Source organism: Delphinapterus leucas, chromosome 18 (genome assembly GCF_059928025.1).
Source record: "Delphinapterus leucas isolate spDelLeu-1000000601 "Yukka" chromosome 18, BTC_Dleu_Yukka2, whole genome shotgun sequence".
Lineage (NCBI taxonomy): Eukaryota > Metazoa > Chordata > Mammalia > Artiodactyla > Monodontidae > Delphinapterus > Delphinapterus leucas.
The window spans coordinates 66,679,047-66,692,812 of record NC_143146.1 but is presented as its reverse complement, the minus strand read 5'-3'; the positions used below and the strand labels follow the sequence as shown (position 1 = coordinate 66,692,812).

Genomic DNA, 13,766 nt, shown 5'->3' with positions numbered 1-13,766 from the left:
TTTATCATCCTGTTCGTCTTCCTAATACCCACCCTACGCCAGCCCCCAGAAGATGCTGTGCCGACCTCAGAGGTACAGACACTAAGGTTACAAGACCTCCCATGCTTTTCCCAACAATATCCCCAGAATGGTCTCCCAGATCCCAGCCCTGGGATCATCCCACTAGGTCATGCAGCCAATCCATGGCTTGTTTCTATTTCCACGTTTTAGCTCAGAAGAATATAGGAAGGAACTACATATTTGCTTTTACCCTTTCCTATGTGTCTTCTGGTATTTTCTATCGTTGAGTTTCTGTTTACATTAGAAAGAAGTCCGAGACAGAATCTGTTCCTGTTATTTGAAGGGTCTGTGAATCCATCAATAAGCACACTTCGGGAGGAAGCCTGGAACGTCTCCCCAACACGGTTGTTCAGTTCATAGTAGGCGACTGAGCACCAGTGCTGCGGCTCCTCGTAGCAAACCGGCCGAAAATCTGAAAGAAAACGGACCAGACAGGACATCACTACCGCCACGCTCATGCCTCCCAGCTCACGACTCCAACAGGAAACTGCGGTTACCGCTGTTCACCAGAAAGTCGGCTGCAAGACCCAGGAGGCTGCTGTGTGATCTTTACAAACCTGCCTCTTCCACGGAAGCTGTTGGCAGGTAGCTCATCTGGTCCATGTACCTGTGCACAGGGGCCACCGTCCTTGTGATTCTCCCATGGATGGAGGCTTTGTAAACGTGTTTACTAGAATTGAGGGGCCAGGCAACAGCGATATGAGTGGATCCATGTAAACTTCATCCCCCCGAAAGGAAACACAGCTAAAAGGAAGCTGCCAGATCACCTCATCTTTACAGATGACAGCATCTTACTGTTGCAGTGCCAAACTGAATCCCCGTGGCAAAGAGTACCCTTTTCTAACGACCTAAAGCTGAAAAAAATTTGTTCGAATATGTAAAAATCAAACCAAAAACACTGCATAGGATTTTATTTAAGAAAGAAAAAACAATGCCCACATAGACTCACATTCTCCTTTGTGTACATATGGGATAATTATGGCATAAAAATATTTTAAAGGGAGAGGTCTATTTCATTAGGAAATCCATGAACGTTATGTTTTCACCCCAAATTTTCAAAGTTAAGTTGCCACTAACCCAAATTTGGCGGGTTTTTTTTCTTCGTCCCTCACACTCTTTCTCTGCCTTTCTATTGATTATAGTATCTTTCTTTTCTTTGAATATTCTAGTAATTCTTGTGTCTAGAGTGTGTTCCTATATGCACTAAAATATGAACTCACAAAACAGATAAATTAGGGGGTTATTATTTGATTTCCAAATGGACCTTCACTTATGAAAGAATTCCCTCTGAGACACTTTAGATAGTAAAGCGCTTTGACCCTCCCTGCTCGGCATGGTTCCTGGAACTGCAGCCACTGCATCACCTGGGAGCTTGTTAGGAATGCAGATTCTTGGAAAGCACCCCAGATATAGGGAATCAAAATCTGCATTTATACAAGATCGCCACGTGGTCTGTATGAACATTAAAGTGGAGCAATATTTATCTAGCCTATTACAGGACACAAATAAAATTATGTAAAAGCTATATACATATTTTGAAGAGCACTCCTCTAAGCCAAATGAAAGACATTACTATAAACTTATTATAGTAAAGAAACACAAACGGGACAAAATTACTAACTTCTTAAATACCTAATTCCATACTAAAACATCCAGAACTACAGACTCGTAAATGTTCGGTTAAAATTTAAAATTTACTTGTTCTACTAACTAGGATAACACACAAAACATTCACTCTATGGGACTGAGGAATGCCAAAGTCAAAATGCGAAACCATGCTATCTGCCCTTGACAACACTTATGAAACAGCAGGCTGGCACGTTTTGTTTTCTTTTGCTTTTTTCCTTGTTTCCCAGAAGGGAGGTGGTAATAGGAAGTACTCTTGGAAAACAGCTACATTTGGCTGTTCATCTGCCAAGTGACCTCCGTTAGGCACTGACAGTACTAAGTGACTCTCAGCTGTGGCATCTATAGGTCAGGCATTCTGGGTCGCTGGGGCTTTGGCGGCATTATAAGGTGGGGGTGGTGTGTCAACTAAAAGAAAGCAGTAAAACAAAGGAACATCAAACTGATAGACTACACAAGGACAGCTTGAGTCAACCCTTTCTGCCGCTAAACTCCTGGCTTTGGTGGACAGTGTCACTGCTACAGAGAGACCAGTAATGTAAGGGGGCCATTCTACGGTGACACTGGGACAGTCCTCCAGGAGAAACTGGTTGTCCTGAGGCCCTCACTAGAGGGTTGATTCGCTGTCCCTCTGACTTATGAGTTATTATTGGGTTCAAATGACTTCATGATGGGACCTTCAAATCTAGGAGCTATTCTCCTAGCTTTTCTCTATATTCTGTTACCTGGCTTTCAAAACAGAGAACGCTAAACATTCTTTGAAGTGAATTTAATTTTCAGTTCCTCTGGTGCCATGGATTGTACAATGGCCAAAGGGAAACTCTGACTCAACACAGTTCAAAATATGGCTCCCAAAACACAGAATGGCTGAAACCTGATTATAAGCTTGTGCCCAAGGCATGCTAAGAAGGGCTCTTCTCCCCAGATATCAGTTTTATGATCAGATGATCATAATTAGGCAAATGGTATGCATTCAGTTGATAACATGTTATCAGAAATTAATTCAAAACAATAAAAACTCCTGAGGCAGAGAGAAAACTCTTTATCAAGGACCTCAGAACAAATGATTCCTTCTGTTCACATTCCTCATGTCGGTTCAAAATGGTCTTGTTATGTTAGCAGTGGAGTTCAATGGCATTAACTCCACTGCTTTTGTTGAACTGAATTGTCCATCCAAGTAGTTCTCACACTTAAGTGGGCAGTCTGCCTTTGTTGAACTGAATCGTCCATCCAAGTAGTTCTCACACTTAAGTGGGCATAAAAATCGTCAGTGGAACCTGTTAAAATGCAGATTCCTGGGCCCACCCCCCGAAATTGTGAGTCAATAGATCAGTGGCTGGATGCAGCCATGCAGGTTTTAACAGGCATGGCTGATGATTTTAATGCACGTGGTCCATGGACCACACCGCAGTGCCAGTGATAAGGCATTTCCCTAAGAGAAAATGAACTACAACCCTGGTGCAAAAGTTATAAAGGGGACCCTTTTGTAAGTCCTTGAGTCAATCTATCTACAAAATTAAGGGGCTGAACGTAGAGTTCATATGACCCATCAGTTCCATTCCTAGGTATGTACCCAAAGGAAGTAAAAGCAGGGACTCGAACAAATACTTGAACATCAATGTTCATAGCAACATTACTCACAAGAGCCAAAGGTAGAAACAACCCAAATATCCATCAACCAATGAATGGATATTTTTAAAATGTGGTATATCCATACAATGGACTATTGTTCAGTTACAAAAATGGAGTAACTGATACTGCTACAATCTGGATGGACTGTGAAAAACACCGTGCTAAGTGAAATAAGTCAGACACAAAAAACCCCACAAATATTGTAAGGTTCCATTTATATAAGGTACCTAAAATAGGCAAATCCATAGAGGCAGAAAGTAGATAAAAGCTTACCAGGGGCTAGAGGAAGACATAATGGGGACCTACTGCTTAACAGGCACAGAGTTTCTGTTTGGGGTGATGAAAAAATTTTGTAAATAGATCGTGGTGATGGTTGCACAACAGTGTCAATGTACTTGATGCCACTGGATTGTACCGGGATAAATTGGAAGATTGGGATTGACATATACACACTACTATATATAAAACAGGTAACTAATAGGGACCTCCTGTATAGCACAGGGAATGCTACTCCATACTCTGTAATGGCCTATATGGGAAAAGAATCTAAAAAAAGAGTGGATATATGTACATGTATAACGGATTCACTTTGCTGTACAACTGAAACTAACACAACACTGTAAATCAATTATACCCCAATAAAAGTTTTTTAAAAAAAGAAAGAAATTGATAACTGCTCCAAAATGGGTAGAGTCCTGATCTGGTTAGAGGGTGGGCAGGGTCCAACGGCCCGCAGGAAACTGCTGTGTGAACTGCAAGTGGCAGCGCTGGTTTTTACGATGGCCCCGCCTACACAACCGTGTAGGGTACTCGTATCCCGGGAGACCGCGGCTTCCACTGACCTGAGTGCTGGAAGGGGCTCTCCGGCTCGGAAGGGCTTCCCGGGGAGTGAGGGTAGCCGGCTGTGCACGGGGACTGCGGGAACGGGGGCCCGGGCGACGGAGGGAAGGCCGGGCACGGAGGCTGCTGGAAGGAGTCGGGGTAGGTGGCGTTGTGCGGCATGAGCGGCTCGCTGTGCAGGGACGCGCTGCGGAACTTGGCCAGGAGGCTCAGCTGCGGGTTGTACTCGCTGTGTCTGGGCACGAGCACGGGAGGCAGAACTGGGGGGAGGAAGGAACCAGTACGTTAGAACCTCGGCTCACCCGCCCAAAGGAGAGTGGAGGCGGGCTGCTTTTCGTCTATCCATTTTTGGGTGATAAACTCCTGTTTTTCCTTTGGGAACCACCTGTCCACCATTCTGTGTGCTCATCGTGACACTGTCCACGAAGGTCCCATCTCCTCCTCAAAAGACAGCTTGGGAATCAAGCTGAAGCAATGGTCTCTCTCCTCGCAGCCAATTAACGAAAAGTTTAGCAGAGAATCGTTCTGATGTCAGCGCTCTAAAAATTGCCTACTCATTCCCATCGCAGAAATGACCAGAGCTGCCCTATTACCTGGCCTTCTGGAGACCTGACTGTTCACTGCTTCCTTTGATTCTGCCAATAAAGCGGTTTTGTGTTTGTTTGTTTTTTTAGTGCAAAATCGCTTTCTATTGCTCACAATGAAACCCCAAGTCATGCCCAGAATATTTTTACTTCAGAAACCACAGTGAATTACTTAGATGACCAGCCTAAATTTTTAGGCTCCGTACGGCTGCTTAAGTAAAAACATTCTACTTGCCTTTAGCAGAAAGGCTTAAAGGTAACTAAAAGTTATAAAGTAAAAGATAAACAGTGAGTAGTAACAAAAGTGAATAAGTAGAAGATAAGCAGTAATAGAGAACTTATAGATAAAGTCTGTTCATTTTAGTATGTTTCCTTCTGGGTTCCATACTTTAAAAAGAACAATTCGCTCCTGATTCTATACAAAAACAGGAACAGATGCAATTCTCAAGGGCAAGCATTGTCCAGGCATTCCTAGCTCCTACTGACTTCTAAAGTGTCCCAAGGCTTGGCAGAAAGAAGCTATTCCATGAAGTATTGTTGAGGGGTGACCTGGCACCAACATAAGTTCCAGAAAGAGAAGCAGGGAAAACAGAGGGACGAAGTGATCAAAGAAATAATAGGCAAAAATGTCTCGGAGCTAAAGAAGGATCTATGTCATCAGATTGAAAAGAGCCACAGAGTATACAGCCTAATTAATGAAAAAAGATCCAGACCTAGTCATACCATCTTGAATTTCAAACATCTAAGGACGAACTGAATATTCTAAAAGCTCCCAGAAGATCACCTCAAAGTCACCTACAAGGACATGAGAAACTGATTTATTACTTCCCATCACCGATGCTGGACAGTAGAAGGTAATGGATCAATGCTCTTCTAAGGGGGAATAATTCTTATCACCAAATCCCACAATGGAAACTAATAGAATAGCCAAAAGAATAATATAATTAATATATTAACTTATATAATAATATAATAGAAACCAAAATATAGGTTGAGAAGAGGAAGAAAGGAAAAAGGTAATATAAATTAGCTAAATCTTCATCTTTTATGTTAGAGTCAATGAAATTAGCTAAAAGTGATAAATTTGGAAACATGTATATTATCTAGAGTTATCTTCATATTTTTTTAGTAATAATGCAGAGAAATAGCAAAAGAACCAAGCCAGAATGATTAAAAGAGCTTGCTTCTGGAAATGGCTGAGGTAGCACTTGTTTCAAATCACACTGTGGATTTGTTATCACATGCAAGTATCAATAAAAACTTTCATAGAAAGTAAATGTTTTGGAGTAAACAGACAACAATTACAATACAATAACAATAACATCCATCACGAAGTCCACCATTTACCCACTATCATACACTTACCTCTTCTTAACAAGCAATAATTTTCAGTTCTACAGGTAGAATATAAACTCCAACAGGTAGATGAAAAGTTTTAAGTGAAACCACTACAGATATGAGGGTGGCAGAGAAACAATGATTTCTTCCTCCTTCAAAAGCCAGTATTTGTACATGCCTTTTGACATGATAGAACAAATACTCAACATCACCGTGCAAAAATAACCTGGATGATAAGCCATTCAATTTCCTTTTATGTAATCCATGAATATACAGGCATACAAAAATGCCTTGCCTCATGAATATTCTGAAAGTGAGGGGCTGACATAGTAAATGACATATGACTTCTTTTCCAGTGATGCTTCTTGATCACAGTGTTAACAAAGATCAAATAAACACTCATTTTTCTTTTTTGGATGAAGAATTCAGATACTCACTGTGACTTCAGTTCTAATGTAAGATATCTACAGTGTATTCTTAACATTGATAAACAGACTCCCTCATATCTGAATGCAGAGACTTTCACTCCACCGTGGCCTGCAGGTCTGAGGCACCAAAAGAAAAGAAAGGATGCATTTTTCTTTATTGAGGCAAATGTCTTGATAATGTATTTCTATCATCTGGGTAAAACCAAAGGCAGTGAAGATTTGTAAGCAAAATTGATGGTATCATCCTGGTTGTAATTCAGCCTGACAAGCTCAGTTTACCTTAGGTTTGCACTGATCATATTTGTAAATACTTTCACTCAAAACACAGCTGTCTTAGCCCCTTAGGGCTGCTATAGCAGGTATACCATAGACTGGGAAGCTTATAAACAACAGAAATTTATTTCTCACAGTTCCAGAGGCTGGGCAGTCCAAGATAGGGGTACAGCCTGGTCAGGTTCTGGGGAGAGCCCTCTTCTGGGTTGCAGGCTGGCTTCTTCCCACTGTGTCCTCACATGGTAGGAAGGGAATGGGGTCTCTCTGGGGCCTCTTTTATAAGGACACTAATCCCACTCATGGGGGTCTAGCCTCATGACCTAGTCATCTAAAGGCCCTGCCTCTTAATACTATCACCTTGGGCATGAGGTTCTCAACATATGAATTTTGGGGGGACACAAGACATTCAATCTATAGTAATAGCTATTTCTAATTACTCAATTCTATTTCTGCATCACAACTGCTGCTTGCAGATATGACCTAGTGAGCCTACAGACACTGGTCTCAATGTGATGCCACCTTTTAAATACCACACTATCTAAGCATTACCCTGGGGGCAGGTAATGGAAGGAGTTACTGCTTATGAGGAACTGCAGAGCAAAGCTGAGAAAAGCTTTTGTATCTTTTTCAAAAGTCATGTGCTTCTGATAGAGTGTGGGCATTTTACACGGAGGAGAAACTATACTCCTGAAACAACCTCCAGTTGCATGAAGAAAAATTATTATGAGCCATGAAAACATTTTTGCACGGCTTCTACCAGACGCAAGCCACACAAAGTGAGGTCTGAGGACTGGTGAGATTTTACCAGCTGCTGGGTACCAGTCCGTGGAAATACAAGTACTGAAACTGAGAGTCTGTGTTTAGAAACTTTAATAGCCACTTGACAGAGTAATTTTATATCTGTTGAAATGAATAGTAAAAAATACTGAGCTTGTATTTTGTAAGTCTTTCAAAAGTTTCATCTGCCTAGTAATTCATTTGTATTGTAAAAATACTGATATTTGAGGGACTGGAAATTTTTTTAAAAACTGGTCCTTCACTACAGATAGTTTGAAAAGCACTAAAATTGATTATTTAAGTGGTTGTGTGAGTGTAAAGAAAATCAGAATTCAGCCTTCAAGGTTCCTAAAACAGGTGGTCAAAAGATGAGAGATTTCAAAGGCAAAACTTCAGCTTTATGATAATCAGGGACCCAGCAAACTTGGTGCACATTAGCATCTTCATTGTTCTCCAAATACTGACTTTAAGCACGGCCAGAAAGGTAGATGTAAAATATGCCTTTTTCTATTAAAAGATCAAAGTTAGGAATTAAGAAAAAAAAGGTATAGCTTAAACATTACCTTAAAATCAATACAATCTTTGCCCATCTTTCATTTTGGAAACTCAAACCTAAAACATGATGATATGAAATCTACCTGCCATATGTAAAAACATTCACACTATCATTCCTGAAAGAACCTCACATAATATGAAAACATGAAATAATCCTTTAAAATTAGGGTTTCAAGTGTTCAAAAGGAAAGCCAGATACATTTTACAAGATACTTCTTACAAGACACATTTTATAACTACATTACTCAGGAAGAGAAAAATGATTTCTTGATAAATATTTTTCATGGGATGTATTCTGAATGCTTAATATAATTCAAATCTTAGAAACAAAAGAGAAATCAAGTCATTTCTGTCATAAACTCATTGACGACATTTTTTTAAAGTAGGCAAAGAGCTCAGAGAGAAGCAGGAAAGAAGAGGAGAAAGCAAAGACCTACACGATCCAGGGGAAAGCACACCACATTCACCAGGAATGTGGGCCTTTCTCATCACAGTCTCACCCTGTATCCAGGGTGATGTGACCCTGAGAAGCATCCACGTTCAGGCAGGTGACTTCCTTGACAACAGTTTAACAGCATGATAGTGGGATTTGGGAGCCTGAAAGGTCACCTCACTAAGACTGCTATAGGCTGGGCATGACTTAGCCAGGACGGCTGCAAGGTTAACTGAGCCTGGGAGGGGGCCAGGAGGCAGGCTGGACTCCCCCCACTACCTGCCTTCCTACCTAGAACTGCCTCGTAATGGACATGGGCCAGTTCCCAGAGTGCACGTGCCAGCCCTTTGGTCTCCTGGAATGGGGCAGATGGCCAGTCAGGGAGAGGAAGCTCCCGCAAAAACTGCATCCATCAAGCCATAGGAACACTCCATCCAAAGAGAAACGTAGTCAAATTGTTACAGCCAGTGTGAAGGAATGAAGAGCAACACCAGACTTCTCCAAAAGGGTGTGTGTGTGTGTGTGAAATACAGGTACACACACACACGTGTGTGTGTGTGAAGAGTTTTAGGAACAACACCTTCCTATATTTAAAGCCATATTTAAGAACAGCCACCAATCTCCCCTAACCGCCACTATGTTCAGTCTTGGAAGGGTTTCCAGCAACTCTTTCACTGGCTGTTTTCAGACCCAGGCAGGAGATATGTCCACTTACTTGAGCTTTGGGGAAAGTGCAGCCCGTTTAGCTCAGCACAGTTGAGTGCAGGAAAGGGGGATGGGGAGGAGGATGTTTATTTTCTTCCAGTTGATCATGTCGAGGCCATATTAAGAGCTTTCAAGAACTGGATGATGACTCCAAAATGCATCAAAATAAAACTGCATTTTTCAAAATCACACAAAGCTTACACGTATACTGAAATGAAAATATCTTCTGTCTAGATTGTTCTGACTACAAAATTTGGATCAGTTCCTGCAAATCGAACCTCCCTCTCTTCTCTCCCTCTCTCGCGGGAAGGGGGGTCCTTCTCCTGCCAGTGCCCCATGTACTCCACCAACTGAGACACACCCTCTTACCTCTTACAATGAACCATGAAGGAAACCCACCTGGCGTCTCCACACGGCGGTAGTGGTAGGGGTTAATGCACACCTCTTTCTGCTTGGAGCCAAATGGGAACTCACAGCACTCCAGTGGCTTCAATTCATGGTGAGACTGGAGATCGGGCCAACGCCACACTCGGCAGTAAATGACGTGGGGCAAACCCTTGCGGTGGGACACCTGCAGCCGCCCGTCCAGGGAGCGGGGAATCGTCACACACTTGCTGGGTTGCCCTGGGCAGCTGAGCGCCCTCTCCAGCTCATCCATGGCTCCTTTCTTCTTCTTTAACTTCTTCACTAATGAGTCCACCGCCTTCTCCGCCCACTTTTCCTCTTCATCTCCTTGCTTCCAGCCGAGCAGTCTCTTCACCGCTGGGCTGGTGAAGGAGAAGAGGGAGCTGATGGGGGTGCTGGAGTGCATAAGAGAGGGACCACAGGCGTCCAGTGCAAAGAGGAGCTGGACCCAAGGCCCTTCACTGCCTGCAGGGCCTGAGTGAAGTGAGCAAGGACGCCTCCCGGGATGTCATAGGTACCAACTCTCCAGGGACGTCATAGGTCTTCCCTTTCTTCTGGAAGTAACTGTGACCAGTGCAGGCTGGAAAGGGGGTTGACTTTCTCCTAAGCCCTGGGATGGGCAGGCCAACTCTGAAAAACACAAAATAAGACTTCAGTGAACTTAATCAGGATAATTTTCAGAAAAGGTTAAAGGTTGGATGTAAGAGGGAAAATATTCTTCAAATGTTCTAGACTTGAAAACTCTCAGTCACCTTTGACTCTTCCCTCTCCTTTATTCCCTATATCCAAGTCTTGGTAATTCTGCCTTCGAAATGTCTTTCAGATTTTGAAGCTTCCTCTCCATTTCCGCATATCTGAGCCCTGCCCCGCCTCACCACCCACCTTGATCACTGCAACACCTCTGAAGGAGCTCCTCTCTTCCAATTCTAATCCATGTACTACCAAATACAATTTTTAACATGCCATTTTCCTACTTGAGAAATTACAGTGGCTCCATGGTTTCCCAAGTATAAATGTCTCTGCTTGGGTTTCTAGGGTCTTTTCTCAATATGCTCATGCCTCTTCTTTTCAAATTTATAGTTTGCACAAGTGATCCATCTTCACTGTACAAAAGATATAAAAATGAAAAATAAAAAATTAGGACCACTGATCATCTCACCACTCATATATTCTTCCAAACTATTTATAGGATAGTGGTTCTCAAAATGGGACCCAAGGACCCCTGGGAGTCCCAGAGTCCCTTTCAGTGGGCTGTGAAGCCCTCTCTTTTCCAACTACACATCTGTGTGCACTAGATTTTCCCCATGTACTTCGACCCAAACAACAGATCACAACAGACTGTATTCAGGAGAAGATGTGAGAATCCAAGTGTTGTATAGTAAACCAGGCATTAAACAGATGTGCAGAAATATAAAACAACAGCACTCTTTTCACTATTTGGGGGTAAAATCTAGTTTTTTCAAAAAAAAGTTTATGTTACTATATAATGAGTTTATTGTTGTCTTTAATGAGTCAGTAAATTTTATAAGCTTCTCAGTTTTAATTACTAAAATGGTAAAAAAAAAAAAAAAAAAAAAAGGTATGAGCCACATCAGCAAAGGTTCTTTGGAGTTCTCAATAATTCTTAAAAGTAGAAAGGGTTATGGGACTTCCCTTATGGTCCAGTGGGTAAGACTCTGCACTCCCAATGCAGGGGGCCCAGGTTTGATCCCTGGTAGGGGAACTAGATCTCACATGCATGCCGCAACTAAGATCCCTCGTGCCACAACGACCCAGCACAGCCTAAATAAATAAATCTTTTTTAAAAAAAAAATAGAAAGGGGTCATAAGACCAGAAAGTTCTAGAAGTTACACATAGTCACATACATAAACACGTACACAAAAAAGTACTGCTGTCACATTTGTTATTCTCCCTGAAAATCAGCTGAATTCTTCTTTGCCCTCTCATCCAAAGGAGACATTCTTTCCCAGTTATTCAACAGTCCCATTTAAATTTCCTGAGGTAGAACTGCACTTCCTCTTCTGTGAAATAGCTGGCTTAAACAAAACTCTCTCCTTCTTCCAGATTTTAGAAACCAGCTCCCTTGTTAATGTTTAAAGTAGCTGCTGGTAATATTTTGGAGAAAGCTGACTCATTTTAGCATTTTGGAATCAATCTAGCTCAGAATCTCCAACAATAGCTCATTTAATATGAATTAAACATAATTTTCTCCTTTGCTTCCCTGGGGGGAAAGCTGCACCTTTCTGAGTACAATTACATGCACATCTTGAACAAAGGCGGTATCACAATGCCTGCTCTTGTGATAGCCATCAGGCAGCTCTGTGAAGAAGATGGTGGTTACACAAAAATTGTTGACATTCTATAAATACGAAGCAACACGTACATCGCTTTATTCCTTGTATAGACTTTAGTTAGCACTGTATGGAGAAAGGTAAAGAAAAGGAGACGTTAAGCGCTTGATAGCTGTTCTTTTTCACTTGGCAGTTTGACTTACACTCAGTTTTATTTGGAAAGGTTGATTCTGTGGCTTAACAATCATGAATTTATAAAATATAGTTAAGACACTGTGTTCAAGCTCTGTTTACTTAATCGAGACAGGCTGCATTAAAGCAATTGTTGAAGAGGGTCAGGAGCTCTAAAGAGGAGAAGTAACACAACACAGAATAATCTGAACCCCCAAAGAGCTTTGAATTCTGCTTAGTTTTACATAGGATTTGTTATTAGTAAATTGTGGCATAAATCTGTAAACTCAGGTCAGCAGTAGAAAACAGCTATTTATAAAGATGTTCAGCAGAGTTAAACGAAATATATCCTTTAAAAAACTTTTGCTCCATGAAACAAATCACAGTTCTCTAAACCAGGGTTTGCTGCTGCTGTTGTCGTTTTAACTGTGGGTTCCTATCTATTAATGGCCTGGGAAATCAACTTACTGGAACACATAGCTTTTGTAAAAACAACAAAGTAGACCATACTGCAGGGCAACTGACAAAGAAAGAAAAGGCATTATTCCATTTAAATGTTTCATTCAGAGGTAGGTGTTCTGTGTGTGTCTGTGTGTGAGTGTGTGTTTGTGTGTGTACATGTGCATGTGTCGAGGGTCACCAAGCAAAGTTTGTTTGTTGTTGTGGGTTACAGTCAAAAAATGTTTGAAAAGCATTATCCCTAATGCTTTTCCTCAATTAAATTTCCTCATATTTCCTCATATTAAATTGAGGAAATACATTTCCTCAAACCATGTCTGTTTGAGGTTCACCCTGATGAGTGACTTTCAGGGGCCACTGTCCCTCCTCGTCCCCTGGGGAAATCTTAACTAGTCAAGAATCTAGGATCTGGGAACCCTGGCTCTGCAGTTTGATCTCTCTGCCACATTTCAAATCTTTATGAGCCTCACCGTGGCTCCTAAACTATGATTTTACTGCTACAAGACACAGCTCCTGTCCCATTACACAGAGCCCTTGCACTGGGGAGGCCCCAGAGAGTCAAATTTAGAATCTCAGAGTAATAAGTCAAATTTGTAATAGTGACCACTGGATAGGGAAGGAAAAGAATACAAAATATCAAAAAGTTACAGTCTTGGGCTTCCCTGGTGGCGCAGTGGTTGAGAGTCTGCCTGCCGATGCAGGGGACACAGGTTCGTGCCCCGGTCTGGGAAGATCCCACATGCCGCGGAGCGGCTGGGCCCGTGAGCCATGGCCGCTGAGCTTGCGCGTCCGGAGCCTGTGCTCCACAACGGGAGAGGCCACAATAGTGAGAGGTCCGCGTACCGCAAAAAGAAAAAAAACAAAAAGTTACAGTCTTAAGAAATTAAATTTAATATCTTGTTAAAACCTATACTGCAAAAGAATCTGGAAAATATACATAGTACATATAAAGTAATATATATAGTGTGCATATATATAAGTGAATCACTTTGCTGTATACCTGAAACTAACACAATATTGTAAATCAAATATACTTTAATAAAAAATTTTAATAAAAACACAAAGTAAATTACAAATGCATATATTTAGGTCCTATAAAAAAAAGTTAAGGTTTAGTAAAGCTGACTGGATCCACAGATGTTCAAAATATGATTCTCTACACTTGTTTGATATATTTTTTAATAGAAA

General features: G+C 41.6%; 1 protein-coding gene across 1 annotated transcript in view; it reads right to left on the bottom strand.

Moving 5' to 3' along the window:
* Positions 1-13,482, bottom strand: part of SMAD9 (SMAD family member 9) — a 31,295-nt gene extending 17,813 nt beyond the window's left edge. The window contains 4 exon segments of the mRNA XM_089899667.1: positions 251-472; positions 1,984-2,094; positions 4,161-4,418; positions 9,651-13,482. Of these exon segments, the coding sequence (XP_089755793.1) occupies positions 251-472; positions 1,984-2,094; positions 4,161-4,418; positions 9,651-10,062 (1,003 nt within the window). The 5' untranslated portion in view covers positions 10,063-13,482.
* Positions 13,483-13,766: the final 284 nt, after the last annotated feature.